The 17,296-nt window shown below is 52.9% G+C and overlaps 1 protein-coding gene across 1 annotated transcript in view; it reads left to right on the top strand.

Annotated features, from left to right (window-relative positions):
* Positions 1-210: 210 nt before the first annotated feature.
* Positions 211-17,296, top strand: part of LOC122368167 — a gene marked incomplete at its 5' end in the record, with an annotated part of 39,040 nt that continues 21,954 nt past the window's right edge. The window contains 15 exons of the mRNA XM_043341858.1: positions 211-364; positions 6,497-6,543; positions 6,997-7,115; positions 7,449-7,561; positions 7,875-8,073; positions 8,421-8,585; positions 8,826-9,003; positions 9,277-9,454; positions 9,827-10,363; positions 10,700-10,871; positions 11,169-11,355; positions 11,642-11,838; positions 12,076-12,233; positions 12,612-12,830; positions 13,033-13,313. Of these exons, the coding sequence (XP_043197793.1) occupies positions 211-364; positions 6,497-6,543; positions 6,997-7,115; positions 7,449-7,561; positions 7,875-8,073; positions 8,421-8,585; positions 8,826-9,003; positions 9,277-9,454; positions 9,827-10,363; positions 10,700-10,871; positions 11,169-11,355; positions 11,642-11,838; positions 12,076-12,233; positions 12,612-12,830; positions 13,033-13,313 (2,904 nt within the window). The remainder of the gene's footprint in view (positions 365-6,496; positions 6,544-6,996; positions 7,116-7,448; positions 7,562-7,874; positions 8,074-8,420; positions 8,586-8,825; positions 9,004-9,276; positions 9,455-9,826; positions 10,364-10,699; positions 10,872-11,168; positions 11,356-11,641; positions 11,839-12,075; positions 12,234-12,611; positions 12,831-13,032; positions 13,314-17,296) is intronic.

The following is a 17,296-nucleotide window of genomic DNA, read 5'->3' on the forward strand; positions in this document are numbered from 1 at the left end:
GCGAATGGGAAGTAACGTTAAAATAGCAGGATAATATACGTGCGATACTTTAAAAAGTATGTAATTCAGCTCACATATTTTCCTCACTGCATGATAGCGAGTGAGGGAGCGACCACTCCCTCACTGCAAGTGCAAACCACTATTCCAGCTGATCGTTGTTTTTCGCATTCAGCCCTGTCCCATCCGACGGCCGTGTGCTCCTCCCTGCAGGACGTGCGGCCCGGGCACCGTGTTCTGTATGAGCTCGGGCCACTGCGAGCCGACCGGAAAGGGGTGCTCCCCTCAGGCAGCATTCGGCTGTCGCGGCGGCACCAGCTACTGTATGACAGCGGCGCGGTGCCTGCCCACTCCGTGCCCCGCTCAGGTGAGGCTGCCGGCCGTCTGTTTCAGCTTACACAGGTGAGGAGATGGCCCTAGCCGTGCACTGTGTTTTCAGGTGAGACGACTGGCGCTGTATCTAACCTACTAGATTGAAGGTCAGCTCACCCTTTGGCGTGGTTTTGTGGTGTGCAAATCAAATTTAACCAAAGATAAACAGATTTTGAATTCTGCATACGCTATGAGCTCACGGATATTCTATGTTTAGTGCTGAACATATAGCTTGACTACTTGTTAGATGCGTTTAATATAAACTGATTGGTGTGCTCTAGCTGCTATACTAAAAGTGTGCCCGTGAATGCTGATTGCCGTGAATTTCTCAATATGTAACTAAATGTTTTTTTTACGTTACATCCTCGATAATCAAAGTAAATTATTTCCATTTTCCTCTATGGCTATTCCGTACGGAGCTTCAGCCTACAGGGTGTCTCAAAAGTTCGTTGACAGGTACAGCCCGCCGCTAAAGTAATGTAGGGTTTTACCAATCTCAACGGTTGGCTTTTACTGGCGCTTGTTTAATGCGGAGTGATCGAAAAGAAGATGTCAATAGCTAAAGTTGCAGCTGCAAGGGTGACGATACATATAAGCTACATTCAAAGTTTCATTGTAGTCTGGTTAATCGTTCCTAAGCTTCAGAAGCAGAACATACCCATGACTGAAACCCCACATTACTTCTGCTGTGGACTGTACCAGCCATGCTTTTTTGTCAATAATTCTGAATCAACAAGAAATAAACAGTCGAAATTTTGCATGGGCATTGGTAACAACCTTCCTTTAGCAGTTTCATTGTTTTCAAGCGCATTTGACCCTTCATGAGCTCACTAAAAGGGTTCACCTGTGACCATGGATCAGGCATGAAAATGGAGGTCGCAAAATCGGGTCGGCTGAGAAACTCTCTGCTTCTCAGGTGTAATGGAAATGGTTAGGTCGGAAATGACACATGGCAAAGTGTCGGCGAGGATGAGTACAACACAATGATCATCTAATAAAAACGAGTGGCTAATTTTTTTGAAGGACGAAACCATGCGAGACTAACAGCGTTTTGAACGACCCTTGTACGGCAGCAGACTCGTGCTCCGGAAAGCAGCTGAAAATGCAGTGCTAACTATTAAAAACTGAATAGAAGCTCACAGACAGAGGTTACCCAGTTTCAAAAATTGCAGGTCATAATAAAATAAAGACAAAATTTCATTTAGAATTGTTTATAATATCTAAAACGCTACATTTTTGGGGAAAATAACACGAAAATCGTCAATGCCGAGGACAAGTGACCCTCCAAAAGTGTCAATTAATGTAAAGTTGTATCTTACGAAGTTTCAAGAGGCAGATCTGGAGCAAATAGCTTTCTTTTACACACAAAATCCGGACAAAACCGCACGATGGACAGGTTTTGGCCGTTTACAAAGCAGAACTTCTCCTGAGGAAAACACTCCGGAACCCAGCGAAGGTCTTGGCATGGGGAATGGCGAGCGTTTGGGTTTTGCAAAATTTGTAAAATGTGTCTAAGAAACAGATGGCCGACACATTCTGCTACGATATGTATGCTGCGAAAAATTTGCCCCTGGCACTTCCCATTTGTTCAGGAATGGGGTTGTTTTGAAAAGGAAAGTGGTGCTTGGGAGGTCGGCGCCAGTCATTCATGAAGGAGTTAGCGCCAGAGAAGACCTACAAAATACTCACGGATGGTGTCGATGCAAGCTGTCGGCTTTCAGGGAGAAGCGGATGTTGCTGGGGAGCTCGTCAAACCTAAATCCGACGCACGGTGCGAACTGAGCTACCCTCAGTCCTCGGCTGCGAGACTGGTCATTAAGCCTCTCATCGTAAACTGTACCCGTTTCTCAGTAGGCAAACACGACAAAATTGGTTAAGCTTGCGAGCTAAAATCTTTTGTTTTAGAGCAGAAAATAAATGACACCAATTACTTATCTGCAGGGAAGGCAAACTTTAAATTTCCTCATAAATTTTAGTCAGTTGAAAGAACCCGTGCCTAGTTAGTCTATGACAGGTGGACGCCTGAGAGATGACTTGTGAAATAAAGCTTCATTTGATGAAAGTATGAATAACAGGAAAGAAGACGTAAAAAATAGAAAAAAGATTAAGACGAAAATATTTAAAAAAGGCCGAATGTCAATAAATACCCACTGATGACGAGAAAAAATAGTGCATGCATTTTTTTTCAGACATATGTCAATTTCAGCGGTTTCCATAGAGGTGATGTCGTGTGCTTTACCGGCCTTTTCCGTCTAACTGGACCATCCTCCCGGCGCTCACTAGTGCCGTCTGTGTGCCCCTGTAGGCGCAGCCGCCGGCCTCAGGACACCCGTGTCCGCCAACCCAGACCTTCTGCGTGTCCACTGGCCGGTGCGAGCCCGCGGAGGCCGGCTGTCCGACGCCTACCTGCCGACCCGGCACGGTCCCCTGCCCGGGGGTGGCCGCCTGCCTGCCGCCCTCAATGTGCCAGCAGCAGGCGAGCTGTCCTTCCGGTCAGATCTTCTGCCTGACTAGCGGCGATTGTAGGCTCCTCGACCAGTGCCGTCGCCCACCAGACTCAGGCACCGAGATCTGCACTGCCGGCATGACCTTCTGCATGAACACTGGAGGATGCGTTCGTGGCAGTCAATGTCCTGCCAACCCCATCTGTCCATCTGGAACGGTGTTCTGTCTTCTCATCGGAAGATGTGCCTCAGAATGTCAGTCAAGACCACCTGACAATGCCACCTGCCCAGCTGGCACTTTCTTCTGTCAAAATAGCTCTAGTTGTGTTCCTGAAGGACGTTGCTATAGCGACCAAAACGAACAAAACAACAACTGTACTATGGGATTCGTTTTCTGCAGTAAATTTGGACGCTGCGTTTCTCCAGCTCAGTGTCAAGATTCCCCTCCTGGAAATCATTCATGCGCTGAAGGATTTGTGTTTTGTTTCCGCTGGAACAAATGCATAAAACGTGAAAGCTGCACGACAACCATATGCGCAAATGGCCTCATCTTCTGCAAGAAGAGTGGACGTTGCCAGCCCAGTGGAGCATGCCAGCGAGAAGAACTCGACGGTAGCTCCTGTCCGGAGGGCTACGTCTTCTGCATGGAACAAAACGGATGTGTGCCTGCCGAAAAATGCCGTCAGCAGCCTTCAGAGAATGCCTGTCCTCAAGGTTTCACCTTCTGCAACGGCACTTGCGTACCTCAAAATCTCTGTCGACCAGAGGAACAGCCGACCGCCGAACGGATCAAGTGCGACGACGGCCACACTTTCTGTATGCGCACGGGCTCCTGTCATCCACCCGGTCGCCGCTGCCGTCGTCAGGCCGGGAGCTCCTGTCGCCGAGGACACGAGTTCTGCATGTCGACTGGCCAGTGCAGGCCCAGTGGCAGCTGCGCTACGCCCACACGCTCCTGTCCGACCGGACAGACCTTCTGTCTCTCCACACTGGGCTGCGTAGCGAAGGAGCGATGTTCACAACGTCCAAGTGGTAGCAATGAGAGCGACAGTGAGTCATCGACCACTGCTGGTGGAGAGGCGAATTTCACCACTCCTCCAGCCGTCTCAACGGAGACGCCGGCTACTGGCCAGGTAACTTCTGACACTACAACCACTGTATCTGTGAGCACCGCAAGTGAGCTGTATGTCCCAACCGAGACGGTGACCGATGTTTTGCAGACTTCTCCCGAGTCTAGTACGACTGAAGACGGTTCTGTTCCGACTGATGCCGGTTCGTCTTCTACGGTCAGAACAGCTACCGAAGGATTGCTTTCAACAACCAATGTAAGCGAGGAAGGGATTCTTCCAGAAGAACCAACAACGGCCTCTCCGCCTTCCTCAACAATGGATGTCACCAAAAGCGGGTCGTCAACAGCAACATCCATCAACAGCACAGTTCTTGAAGGAGTCGACACAACAACTAACAGCCAGGATGAAATCACACCTTCAGTGGTCACCGAGGGGACCCAACCAAATTTAGAACCAGGAAACCAAGTAGCCGGAAATGACACCACCACTATGCGTCCAGGAACGACTGGACAACCAGTCGACGATGTCACTGTGACCAGTGCTGCTGAGTCAGCCACGAACAGAGAAACATCCACATCCACATTACCAACCTTCCCCGAGGAGGTTGTTACCGAAGCTGAAGCCACAACTGTTGCAGTGGGACGGACCGATGTAACCACCCCCTCAGAGACCACGGAGGATGGGCAGACATCTCCCTCCACCAGTGCTCCAACTGGCCCAACCGACGTTCCTCTCGATGATGAAACCGTATTCACGACGACTCACAGCACCACTGGTGCCAACATGTCAACCTCTGAAGCTACCACCAGACAGGCTGCTACATTCGGAACTGGCCCACCACAGACTGGGACACCCGAGACTATAACAGCTCAGACTCCGGCTTCCGAGACAATTTCAACGCAGACGGTGACATCCGAGACAGTTTCAGAGCAGACAGTGACATCCGAGACAGTTTCAGCGCGGACTACGACATTCAGGACTGAAGCGACGGAGACTCTGACTTCCAAGACAGTCTCGGTGCAGCCTGAGACCACAAGCATGGGTGAGGCAATGACTTCGACAGCTGATGCATCCCAGACGGAGACCAGTGCGGCAGAGACTGATGCGACGCAGACTGTAACCACATCATCTGCAGCAACGCAGACTGTGAATCCAACAACGGATGTCTCTCAGACCGAGTCCCCCGAACCGGACGAGACTGACATTACAATAACCGACAGCCAGACGACAAATGGTCGTACAGTTGAACCAAGCCCTTCCCCAACTACGACTCCGGAAGATTCCACGACCGAAATAGCCGTTACAGTAGCTGAACCAATGGACACAGTCACGGTTGACGTAGGCCTTGACTTCACTACTGCCACTCAACCTGACCTTTCATCTCTATCCTCTGTGAGTAGTCCAGGTCCCACTTCCTCCACCGAGTCCAGCACGAGGACAACATCAGCGACTTCTGCATCCAGTGAACAGGTAACGTTCAGTCTCTCGGTGTTCCCACCTGCCAGCCCTGTCACGATCGACACACAGCCGTTTTTGGGAGCTGGACGACCCCATCTGGAGTTTGAGGACTCCACGCACAGCCGTGGAGGGACGAGCGCGCCCGCCTCAGTCCTCGCAACACCATCAGCATGGGATCGGGACGATTTCTGCAGGATCTCACCACACTTTATGTGGCAGGGAGTGCATGCTCTCACATGGTCACGGCCATGCAATTTTTGAGAGCCATTCGGTGTCGCTTGTTCGTATGTGCCTGCTAGTACTGCTTCGCTGTGATCGTTTTCAGGGCTGATGGTGATTTTGAGGAGAAATTGGTTTTGTATCACATGGAATCGTCCTTTTTTGCCTCGTATTGAGATGTGATCCACAATTCACTGAGCGCATATTTCCCTTTTTATAATGAACTGGGATTGTATCATGCGGAGACGTTCACGTGCATAGACAGTAGAGTGCACCGAATGATACACTACTAAACAATTGCACTTGTGTAGCGTTGCAAAATGTAATGATCCTCGTAGGTCAAGGGCGATTAGTGAACTCAGACCGCCTAAGCGATAAGAATGCATTAATATCGTCATTTCCCATCCCGCGGGGTTTCGGCCAGTTGTTTCTCCAGCCATCCTCGCCTGTGTCTCTTTGAGGCTTTGGTGTTCACAACCATACGTAAAGCCGATTGCCGGTACTACGTCAGTCGTTTCGCCTAAGAAAGTTTTGTTGCCAGCAAGCAATCGAAGCTCCTACCTCGCCACATGTGAGCATGGGTAAATTCATAGAGTGGGGAGGCATGAGGGCAAAATGTAGCCATATTCGTGGTTGAAGTGACTAATTGTCTGAGTTAATTTCACAATTGCCTATCCTTTTATTCCGTAAATTATATTGATGTGTCTCATAATCGGGGAAACAGCTGGCCGGAACGCCGTGATTTTAGACCGGTATAGACGTCCTCCAATAATGATTTACAAGCGCATCATGGCTTCCAAATCAATCATTTTTGATGCCTCAATTAAAAGCTTCAGTTTCATTGAAATATATTTCCCATTATGACACACATCACCCGGCATTTGAAGTTCTGTGCGTGAGCTTCTACCTATAGCTTAACTCGTCAATACGTTTCAGCCCGAGGACCCGCCGAAGCCAGAGCAACAATGCGAGGAAGAGGAAATGTAAGTGTGCACGCTGCCGCAACCGGCAACTCATAGCTCAAGGGCGACGCATGGTGACACGCCTATCATTATTCGCATTCCCATCGAGCTACATGTTTTGATTTGTTTCCTTAGTACTCATAAATAACTCATGCCATAATTCTATAACAGCAATTGACCCAATGTCAGCCAGACAACTTAACCTTCCACGCTTCCACTCATCTCTATGTATCTCTATGTTCCACTATGTATTGTTCATCTCTATGCATCTCTATGCACAAGTCATGTTGCCGATACTCAGCATATCATGTTATCGATGCTCGATACAAATTGTATGCCTAAAACGGAGCTAAAACATATGAAGCCTGCGTCGGTTCTAAGGAATAGTCAAGTCGGCATTACTGTAGCGATTCGAAGCCTCCCACTCGTCTCGTAGTTTTCTAATTTCATGCCGACCGCCGTTCCGATCCGCAGATTTTGTGCCATCTCCGGCCAGTGCCAGCCGTCGTCGGAGCCCTGCGGCACAGTCTGCCCACCGAGTCACGTGATCTGCGCCGGGAGGACCGGCTGCGTCTCGTACCGCGACTGCAAGAGTAGGTTCAATCGGAAACTGAAATAAGGTTGTCGTAAATACTACTTTTCTATGTACGTTTGCTTGTTCGCTTCAAACGTCTTATTGAATGGCGACAGATCAGAGATTTAAAATTTTCCTGCAAGATCATCGATGAATTTGCTAAAATCACATTAAAAGTGTGGCTATATTCTGCGGCATTTCTGTCTCTCAACCATCGCCGGGCATCGCAGCTGGACAGAGACTAGAGAGCTAATGTAAGCAGTGATCTATCGAAATGTTCTGGTGCTTTGGGTGATGATTCTGATGCCATTTAAACAAACAAAGATTCTGATGCCATTGCTGTCACCTTCAGACGCGACCGGCACCGGTTTGGCGTGGACGCTGCCATCCGCCGTGTTGCAGGACTCCAAGGAGGCGCCGGCTGCCGCCGCTCTGTCCTCACTGCTCCACTCTGTCGCCGTCGAGGTGAGCTACACCTGCATCGTCAGACCCTCCTCCCTCTCTCTCTCTCTCTCTCTCTCTCTGTCTCTGTCTCTGTCTGTCTGTCTGTCTGTCTGTCTGTCTGTCTGTCTGTCTGTCTGTCTGTCTGTCTGTCTGTCTGTCTGTCTGTCTGTCTGTCTGTCTGTCTGTCTGTCTGTCTGTCTGTCTGTCTGTCTGTCTCTCTCTCTCTCTCTCTCTCTCTCTCTCTCTCTCTCTCTCTCTCTCTCTCTCTCTCTCTCTCTCTCTCTCTCTCTCTCCACCCTCCTGTGACCTCTCTCTCCTTCTGCCCCTGCCGCAGACCCTGCTGGACGCTCAGGTGGTGCAGTCCATGGCAGTGGAGGACGCTGACCCCGGCTGGTGGGTGTCGGACTCCGCTGACGGACTCTTCCAGAGCGTCGCCGCCGACTCCACGCTGCGGCTGAACCAGTTTGTGAAGTTTCGACCGTCGCTCGACGGCGGGCTCGGAGTCAGGCGCATCAGCCTCGCCCAGGACGCTGGTAGGTACAGCTGCTGCTGTACGATTCGTGGATTGGACTTATCTGAGCCAATATAGCATCACACGTTTTGAACTTTTTAATTTTTTATACATCATCGCTTCACCGCCCATTACATACCACATTATTTCAAGGTAACAAGCAGTACAAATATTAAAAATGCATAACGTGATGCAATAACAGGACAGATAGCTGTATCGGGATGAGTGCTGTTGACGCATTTTGCACCGGGGTCCGTGACTGAAAGAGACCAGTGCCGTTTTACCGATTAGCATGCGCATACAAGGACGTGCTGAGACAGTTTGTGGTCCACGCTCCCTTCTTCACCACCTCGACTGCTGTATCTCCAGACCAGGACACTGTGCTGCGCTACTCCGTGGTCCAGTACGTCCTCCCGTCCACCAAGCTGGTCAACATCACCCAGACCGAGTTCACCATCCCGGAGGACCAGCCGAGCACCCTGCGGCTCTCGGACGTCATCCAGATCACCGACCCGGCGACCGAGGACGAGATGGGTCAGTTATATGCAGCCCTTCGGTTACTCTGATCCTTGCGGGGACGGTAAAATTGAATATAGAGATAATGTTGGAGACTGATAACGTTTCTCTTTCCTGCAACATTCTTTCTCGTCTTCTTAAACGATTAGCTATGCGCAGCTCGAAGTTTTTGGGCGTTTTATTGACGACGTTCAGTAGTTAGTCAGTCGGTGTAAAAGTGTTGCATGAGTTCTGACATTCACCTCCCCTGCTGCTCAGGCCGGCTGAGGACGTCTCTGGCGGCGGCTGACCTGGACCGGACGGCTGTGGGTTACCGTCAGCTGGACTCGCTGCTCCAGCCGACCGTGCCCGTCCGCATCGCCTACTCCCGTCCACCAAAGCGTCGCTCGGAGGTGCCCGGCACCCTGCTGCTGTCAACCGCCGGCGACCAGGACAAGTGGGTGCCTCGGAACACGAGCGAGGAAGGTCATAAAAGACAGATGTGTAGTGATGTTTTCTTATAATATTCCCGTTTTTCATGCATCGTTAGACTGTGCCTATAAACGACGAACCCATAATATTGCGATCTCTTTTGAGCGGCCGAGATTTCATGCGATTTCATCGACTACTCATGTTGAGGTTCTAAGTTGAGTTAGTGATCACCTGTGGTGTTTGGAGCGACATGTAACTCGCTGGTGTTACTGTGAGCTGCTTGTCCCGGTGTCGACAGCTGGACGGAGCACAGCCTCGAGCAGCAGCCACTGGAGCTGCAGCTGCCGCGGGACCCCTCGGCCGCCGACCAGCCGCTGATCACCTTCATGCCGCGGCCCGACTTCCAGGGCGTCGTCGGCTTCGACATCAGCGTCAGCCTCGGCGCCGCCACCACCCCGGCGCAACTGACCGTCACGGTATGTGCAGCACTGACTCAAACGGTACGTCCAGCTGGCGAGCTGACCAGCTGAGTCTCCAACTGTCCACATATAATACCGGTCACCAATTTGAATCAATGCATGTAGACCGTAGCTTAGCCAATGGCCGTATGACCGGTTTTCGCGATAAATTGCTTTTTGTCCTCTAACTTGTTACTCTTGGGTCTCGATCGCTATAAACATTCATCATGGCCAGTCATGCATAGCCAACTGATTGCATGTGTTCCATTGTTGATATTCAATCTAAGCACGCGGCACCAAGCCCTGTCGTTTTAAAGGTTTTGTGCTGTGACTTTGGTGCCATCCCTGTGGCTGGGTGGTGTTTCACGACTCTCTGACGCCTGCCCACAGGTGGAAGCCGCTAACGACGCGCCGCTGCGCGTGGGCCCGGCGCCGAATGCGCTGCTGGTGCCTCTGGGCGCCGAGTCGGTGACCGTGTCCGTGTCGGAGCTGGTGTCCGGCTCCTTCATGGATCCGGACGGCCTGGCCACGGGCGCCGCCGTGCTGGTGGCCGCCGGGGAGCCGCTCGGTCGCTGGGAGTGGGCTCCGGCCGGCGCCGACCGCTGGAGCGCCCTGGAGCTGCCCGCCGACGCGGTGTCGGTGGGTCTAACAGCGTCCGACTGCGGTCAACTGCCAACCGACGGAGAGATGGCGGCGCTCAGCCGGCGGCTGACGGGCTCCGCCGCGTGCGGCGCGGCACCGGTCGAGCTCCCGCCGACCACGGTAACACCCCAGTACCTGGCGCCCGACGACCGGCTCCGGTTCACGGTTACAAACGCCAGCCAGGTGTGGACGCGGGCAGAGGCGGCCGAGGCGGCCGTCCTGGTGGTGGCTGGGTGGGACCAGACAGCGGCGCCCAACAACGTCAGTCTGCCCGACTGCCAGCCGGTGAGTCCAGCGCCGCCAGCGCTGAGTGGTATTTCACGCCGGCAGAGTCTGACAGGGGCTAGAGGACCAGGTTTCGGAGGATCAGTGTATCATTTCACTGTCTTTAGACCCACATAATCTAAAAACAGCAGCATAATATCTGTAACAGTGAACACTAAGGATCATAGGAGCTGAAGTCATGTGGACTTGGCTCTGAGTCTGAACTCTATTAACTGAGCGTCACAGTTCAATAAAAGAGGATGAGAGAGGTCTACGGAATGTGCGAGACTGCCCTGTAAACTGATTGTGTGCCACTGTGTGGAGCTGTTCGCTGAATGTCTACACGTTACTCACCAGGACTGCGGCGGCTCATCCAGTCTCAGCGCCTCACTGCTGCGCGTGCTGGTGCTGCGCTCCGACTGTACCCGACTCCCCGTCTACAGTGAAGAGCACGCCTCTGAGCTGGACGCGTGTGGGGTGTGCGGCGGCCTCGGCAATTGCATCACTTGCGACGGCCAGGTCAACGGATGTAAGTACCTCGACAGAATCAACTTGGCAATAAGATACCTAATAAACAACTTTGTTGGTTTATAACTGTATAATCTTATAATCTTACCCACACGGCTGTTGATTCCACGAAGTGATGATCTATTTTGATGATGATGATGATGAGTGATGATGATTTATTTCACAATGCTACCATATTGAACACACGTTTCCTTCAAAACCAAAAATAACAGTTCGGTGAGCACACACTTTACATTATGAGGTCCGCCTGTGTTTGTCGTTTGAATGCGGCTGGTTAATGTACCGTTTGTCTCGGCAGCGGCCTACGTGGACTGCACCAAGTGCGTGGGCGGGACGACGGGCCTCCAGCCGGAGCGGGACTGCGCCAACCAGTGCTCGGAGAACCTCCTGGTGACCATTAACGGCACAGAGCTGTGCGTGCCCTCGGAGGCAGCCAGGGTGCCGCCGTGTGACGGCGTGCCCGGCTCCGGAGCCTACTTCAACCTGTAAGAGAGTGGGCCGCCAGCGGTCGTACGTGCAATTCGTAACAGAGCTGATGATTTGATGGTGTATTGCATGATCTTAGTTAGCGCCAGGTGTGTAGTCAATAGTTTGGAGAGTATTTGCCCCTTAAGTATCGAGCTGAGCGACGTTTTAAAACTGAGAGGGAAGGAAAAATGTAATTCAGAGAATGTCGGCCTTAGACGTTGCCCTTAGAGGCATGTGTAGGTAAATACAGTCGGCACCTAACAGCTTCGCACATGTCTTCACGATCTGCCTTGGGCCGCGCAGGTGCGGCCACTGCGTGCTGGGCAGCACGGGCCGGCCCGCGCTGTATGGCCGGGACGCGTGTGGTCAGTGCGTCGAGGACCCTACCGCCGACAGCGGCTCGAGCTGTCCGCAGCCGCTGTGTGACGGCTCCGTCACCAGCCCCCGGCGGCGAGACCACTGCGGCGAGTGCCGTCACCCGGATAGTGATCAGTGGAGCGGTCAGTGGCAGCACGCAGAGTCCACCCATAGCCTAGGCTAACCTTATGAGGGGTGATTTGAGGCATTGTCTCGAGGCAGTGCGCGCACTCTCTTCATTATCAATAAGATGAAATTATGGACTGTAACTGTAGCGAAACTGGAATAATGTACTGCAATAATGTAACAAGAATAGTGATCTATGTCCATGTTTAGCACTGGAGAAGTGTGACGGTGACCTCGACTTGTGCTTCCCCCAGCGTGTCGGCCGTTTGGGAAGCCGCCGCCTGTGGTTGACCTAGCCCAGCCCGGCGGGTCGATGCCGACGGTGCAGATGGCTCTGAGGAACCAGACGACCGCCTGGGACCCCACGCTGGTCAGCTGCCACGTGACTGGAATGACAGGAGAGCGCAGACAGGTACTGACGCAGAACTGGTGGACAAAGCTGGACGCGAGCCCCGCCTCAATTTGGACATGAATGTGTGTTGTGTGCAACACTCTCCGCAATCATGAATACTTGCCATTCAATTGTTTTTAAGGCATTTCCTATTGTTTTCAATAAGAGTGCTAAACAATCATTTTTGCGCTACGAAATATTAGCGCTTGTGTCTCAAATAACTTAAATCCTTGGTTAAAATGGCCATTTGTTGCAAAATACGAAATGAATCGTCGTTAGCATCTGTCTCTTCATTGAATAGCGAGTGAAGTTACTAAATTGCTCATTTACGGTAAATGTACCCATCAAACCCCCTACCTAGCCCGTCGTCTGACGCTGCCTTTCCCGCGTCGATTTCAGGTGATCACGTTCAAGGGGCCCTCGACAATGACGGCGGAGAAGGGTGTGCTGCGCGAACGACCCTCGGTGGGAGCTAAGCTGGTCGACCTGCCCCCTGAAACCTACCAGTTCAGCTGCGGCGCGGACCTAGCCGCCGATAAATTCAGCCTTGTGAACAGCAGCGAGCTGCAAATCAGTACCTTGGAGACACCTGAGGCACTGTTCAACGCGGAAAACAAGGTGAGATGCGCCGACGGCTTGTACGGTATACCTAATGTGCTGGTGAGCAGGAACCTTGGAAGTCTACTGCAGACAGTTTGTAAGTACGTGTGCCATGTCTGGTGGTGTCTGATGGTGTCTGATGGTCCGATGTGTCCGGTGTGAGTGCATTCGTTGGTGCCTGGTGGGTCTGATCTGATGGTGTCTTTCCTCCTTCCCTCAGGTGGCGGTGGTGCTGTCCTCTGACCCGGTACCCACCGCGCCCGTGGTGCTCGGTCTGGTCCCTCCGGACGGCGTTCGACCGGCGCTGGTCGTCGTCCCACTCACCCGACCTCAGCCAACCCCAGTGGGTGACGAAAGGACACTGAAGCGCATCGGTAAACTGGTGGCCAAGGGTGGCTCGGGCGCGCTGACCGCTCTCCTGCCGCGGCTGCCGTCCGCTGGAGTGTACCGGGTGATTGTCGCTCATGACCGCGCCGGACTGGAGGCTCAGCTGCAGAGAGGGTACGTATTTACACTGGTGTGAGGAACTGATGAATACGTATTGGTCCCGTTGGTCCGTAAGTCCTCCTGTGATCACGACTTTATAGACCGGAGTGAGGGCCGCCAGCCGTATCTGCGACTGTGTCTTGGTAGACTGTACCGCAATACATGCTTGCAATGCGGTACAGTATACACATCAGTCAAGAGATGCGTATTGCGTAGAAAATGAATGAAACTATTGTTGAGATATTCTGGCTTGTAAGCACCGCAGGATCCAGGGGCATTTGGGGCAAATGACCCCCGCAGCGCTCGAAACCGACGAATAATTGTTTTTTTTCTTTTCGAGGATAAAACGAAAACTAAACAACTTTTATTTCGAAAAGTTTGTTTTAAACTGCATAGCAATGCTTAGGAATCGAAATCCGATAAATGTTTGGAATTCGGAAAAAAACATTTTTGGGGCTATGCCCCAGCAGCGTCAAAGAACGCCTTTCTGGATCCGCCAGTGCTTGTTACGGAGCGAGCGAAGCGAGCGGAGTCTTTCCTTAGATTAACGGAAATTTCTGAGTATGAGCGGCCGGCCGGCCGGCCGGCCGTGCGGACGCTTTTGCGAGGCTTATATCTCAGCAACCACTTGACCGATTTTCATGCGGTAATTTTTGTAGGGTAGCTTCATTCCTTCTACCAAGTATTGGACTATTCCCGATGCATGTGGGTGACCCCTTATGCACGTGCCACGTGCAAAACGAAGAGGTGTCAGTTTTGTAATTGTTGCAATATCTCGGTAACTACTTGGCCGATTGCGCTCAAAGTTGGCATGTAGGTAGGCACCCACTAGGCACTGCATATCCATGTGCCAGAGTTGGGGTGCTGCTGCACGTGCGCACGTGCAGGGGTCGTTTCCAGATCTCGAGAACGGCTCGACCGATTGCGCTCAAATTTGGTACACAGTTAGGAATCGGTTAGTAGGGTGCCGTGCACAAGTCAGTTGGGACCCATTTTGCACGTGCGCACGTGCAGGGTGCCGCTTCCAGATCTCGAGAACGGCTGGCCCGGTTGTGCCCAAATTTGGCACATCACTAGAGACCGGTTAGTAAGGTGCCGTGCACAAGTCAGTTGGAGGTACCCCCTCGAAATTTCGCACGTGCAAGGCCCACCTCTCGCTCGCTCCGTTAGTCGCCCCAAAAGGCGTTATACTGGTACTAGGCTTTAGAAAGTTGGCCGAATTACGTTACATAACAGATATCGGATCAGAACTATTTGATGCTCCTCAAGCCCCTATAGGCCGCTGGAGACCCTCCTCCATATGCAATATGATACGAAGCTAAGCTGTATTCACCGCGAGCACAACGATAGAAATGAACAAACTATATATAACTAGGTACGGCAGCGAGACTTAATGATACACAACGAGCAACCATAACGACCGGATTTTGAAGTTAAATATGCCCAGATACGAGTATGTTCAAAATTATATGTTTGTCGGGGGTAAGTTAATTTGGAAGGTTACCAGAGTGCAATAGAGTCACCCGCAGATGATTCTACCTGGTGTGGTGTCCGGTTGCACTGGGTCGACAGCAAGGCCGATCCCGCCCGTTACCAGAGCTGCATCGTCACGCACAGGGCCCGAGTGCAAGGGTCGGCAGTCGAGGACGGACCCAAGGGGTGGCGTCACAGGAACAAGTGGCGTCCTTCCCGCGGCCGCCGAAGCAGTCGGCTCGGCCGCGCCCGCGGCCATCAGCCGGTCAACGCACAAGTGCCGCCCCGACCAGCCCGACCGCCCGACCCTCCCGACCGCCCGGCCCGTCGGCCCATCCGACCGTCCGGCGGCCCGACCGGCCGCCCGGCCCAGCCCGCTCGTCCGACCCAGCCCAACAGTCCGGCCCGCCCGACCACCCGGTCCGACCGCCCGGCTCGTCCGGCCCAGCCCGACCGCCCGGCCCGCCCGACTGCCCGGCCCGATCGTCCGGCCCGGCCCGACCGCCCGACCAGGCCCGACCGCCCAGCCCAGTCCGATCGCCCGGCCCGGCCCGACCGCCCGACCAGGCCCGACCGCCCGGCCCAGCCCGACCGCCCAGCCCGGCCCGACCGCCCGACCGGCCCTCCTGATCGCCCGGCCCGCCCGACCGCCCGGTCAGTGAAGTCACGTACAGTAGGTCTACAAAATAAGTCCCCCGTCGTATGCGGGTCACCAGTGGGCAGTTAGCGCCTGAGCGCTACTCGGGCGCCACCTGCCCGCATACGGAGAGGACTAATTTTGTAGACCTACTGTAAGGGCGCTCATAGGTGTAGGAACCTTTTTGATAGTGGGAGGGGAAGGCAGGATCCCGGACCCACAGGCACCGCTGCGAGCTTTGAGGCCAACGAATGAATGAATGAAATGGGCCATCATAGGCCATCTCGAGGGCCTCGACAGCCGTTTTCAGCCTTTATGCAAGCTTGGGCCCTCTCAGGTCGGAGTGGGCCCTTAGAGGCCGGCATGAGGCCCTAAAAGGCCAGCATAGGCTTTTAGGTGTTCCCTGGGTTCCCTGAGAGTGGCGTGGACCCACCAGAGGTTGGCTCAAGGGCTCTCAAGAGCCAGCGTGGGGCCTTATAAGGTAAGCACAGGCCTCCAGAGGCCATTGTGGGGCCCTGAGGCCAGCGTGGGTCCCTCCGTTGCCGGTGTGGGGTCTTCAGAGGCCAGCATGAGCCCTCAGAGGTCGAAGCGAGGCCTCTGAGGACGGCATGGAGCCATCAGAGGCTAGAGCAAGGACCCTCATGACCCGCATTGGGACTTCCGAAAGCTTAGGGCATCAGCCCTCAACGAGCGCAGGGCCCTAACAGATCGACATCGGCTCTTTGAGACGACTTGAGGCTCTCACAGATCTATGCTAAGCATTACTAGCTAGGGACCAGCTTTAGCCCTCAAGAATCTAAGACTGGAGATAGGATCCACGGGGGCTGACGTGGGGCCTTATAGCTCTGCGTGGGGTCCTCAGAGATCGACCACACGGAGCTCTTAGAAACCGGCGTGTGGCCGCTGACCAGCGTGGCCCCTCAGTAACCAGCACGACCCCTACCAGTCTGTGCAGGAGCCTGTAGAGGCTAGAGCTCACCAGACAGGTCACCAAAGGTCAACAAAAGCTTTTGACAATAACGTTTGACGGAGACGTGATAAAAGCCGTTTTCACGACGGGCTATCCGGCGAATGCACCTGATTTGACCAAATCTGCACCTAATTTCTTGTACAGCAAATATCTTCATTTTATAAATATATTTCAGTGTTTTAATCGATGATGCTCTCTGATAATAATATGACAAAGTAGGCATATAAGCAATTAGTGCAACCCTATGCTGTTAGCTGCTAAGAGACACACTGAACCTGATTTGACCAGACCTGCACCTAATCTGTACCAGATGTGCACCAAATGTGTACCAGATGGCCGTCGTGAACACGGCTAATGTGATGAAAGCACCTGCAATGCGTTCAGCTCAACAGACAACAATACAAACTGATTTAGACACAGCAGAGCATGACCTTGTCCGGTCGGGGCATGAGCTTGGCCTAAGGTCAAATTATGGATCATGCAACGTATCTCGACAGGTCCTCGACACGACAGGTCCGTCGAGGTCCTGGCCAGTGTTGTCTATCTTGTCTACCTAGCGTACCTAGTGTTGTCAGTGCTTGCACACGCCTCGTCTCGCATTCAACGAAATGCTGCCACCAGGGCTTCCAGTCTTCGCTTCTGATAAGGTTTCTATCATTGAGAGAAGGAAATTTGCACTCAATAACGCTGAAGATACCAAAGAAAATCTTCATCGAAATTCGAAGGACAAGCTGGAGAACCATCAAGTTTTGGTGTTCAGGGTGTCGGGTGGTAGGTACAGATAGGCACAAAAGTTCAGCAAAAAGTGTGGGTGCTATGGCCATCTTGGCCTCCCCTGTTCCTATACCTATGTGGGCGCCCGTCACGCACAGTGGCAGCGGAAAGCCGGCGCTTACAATTTTAACAGCCATTGAGCGG

This window comes from Amphibalanus amphitrite, unplaced genomic scaffold (genome assembly GCF_019059575.1).
Source record: "Amphibalanus amphitrite isolate SeventyFive unplaced genomic scaffold, NRLGWU_Aamphi_draft 000929F_arrow, whole genome shotgun sequence".
In the NCBI taxonomy this organism is placed as follows: domain Eukaryota; kingdom Metazoa; phylum Arthropoda; class Thecostraca; order Balanomorpha; family Balanidae; genus Amphibalanus; species Amphibalanus amphitrite.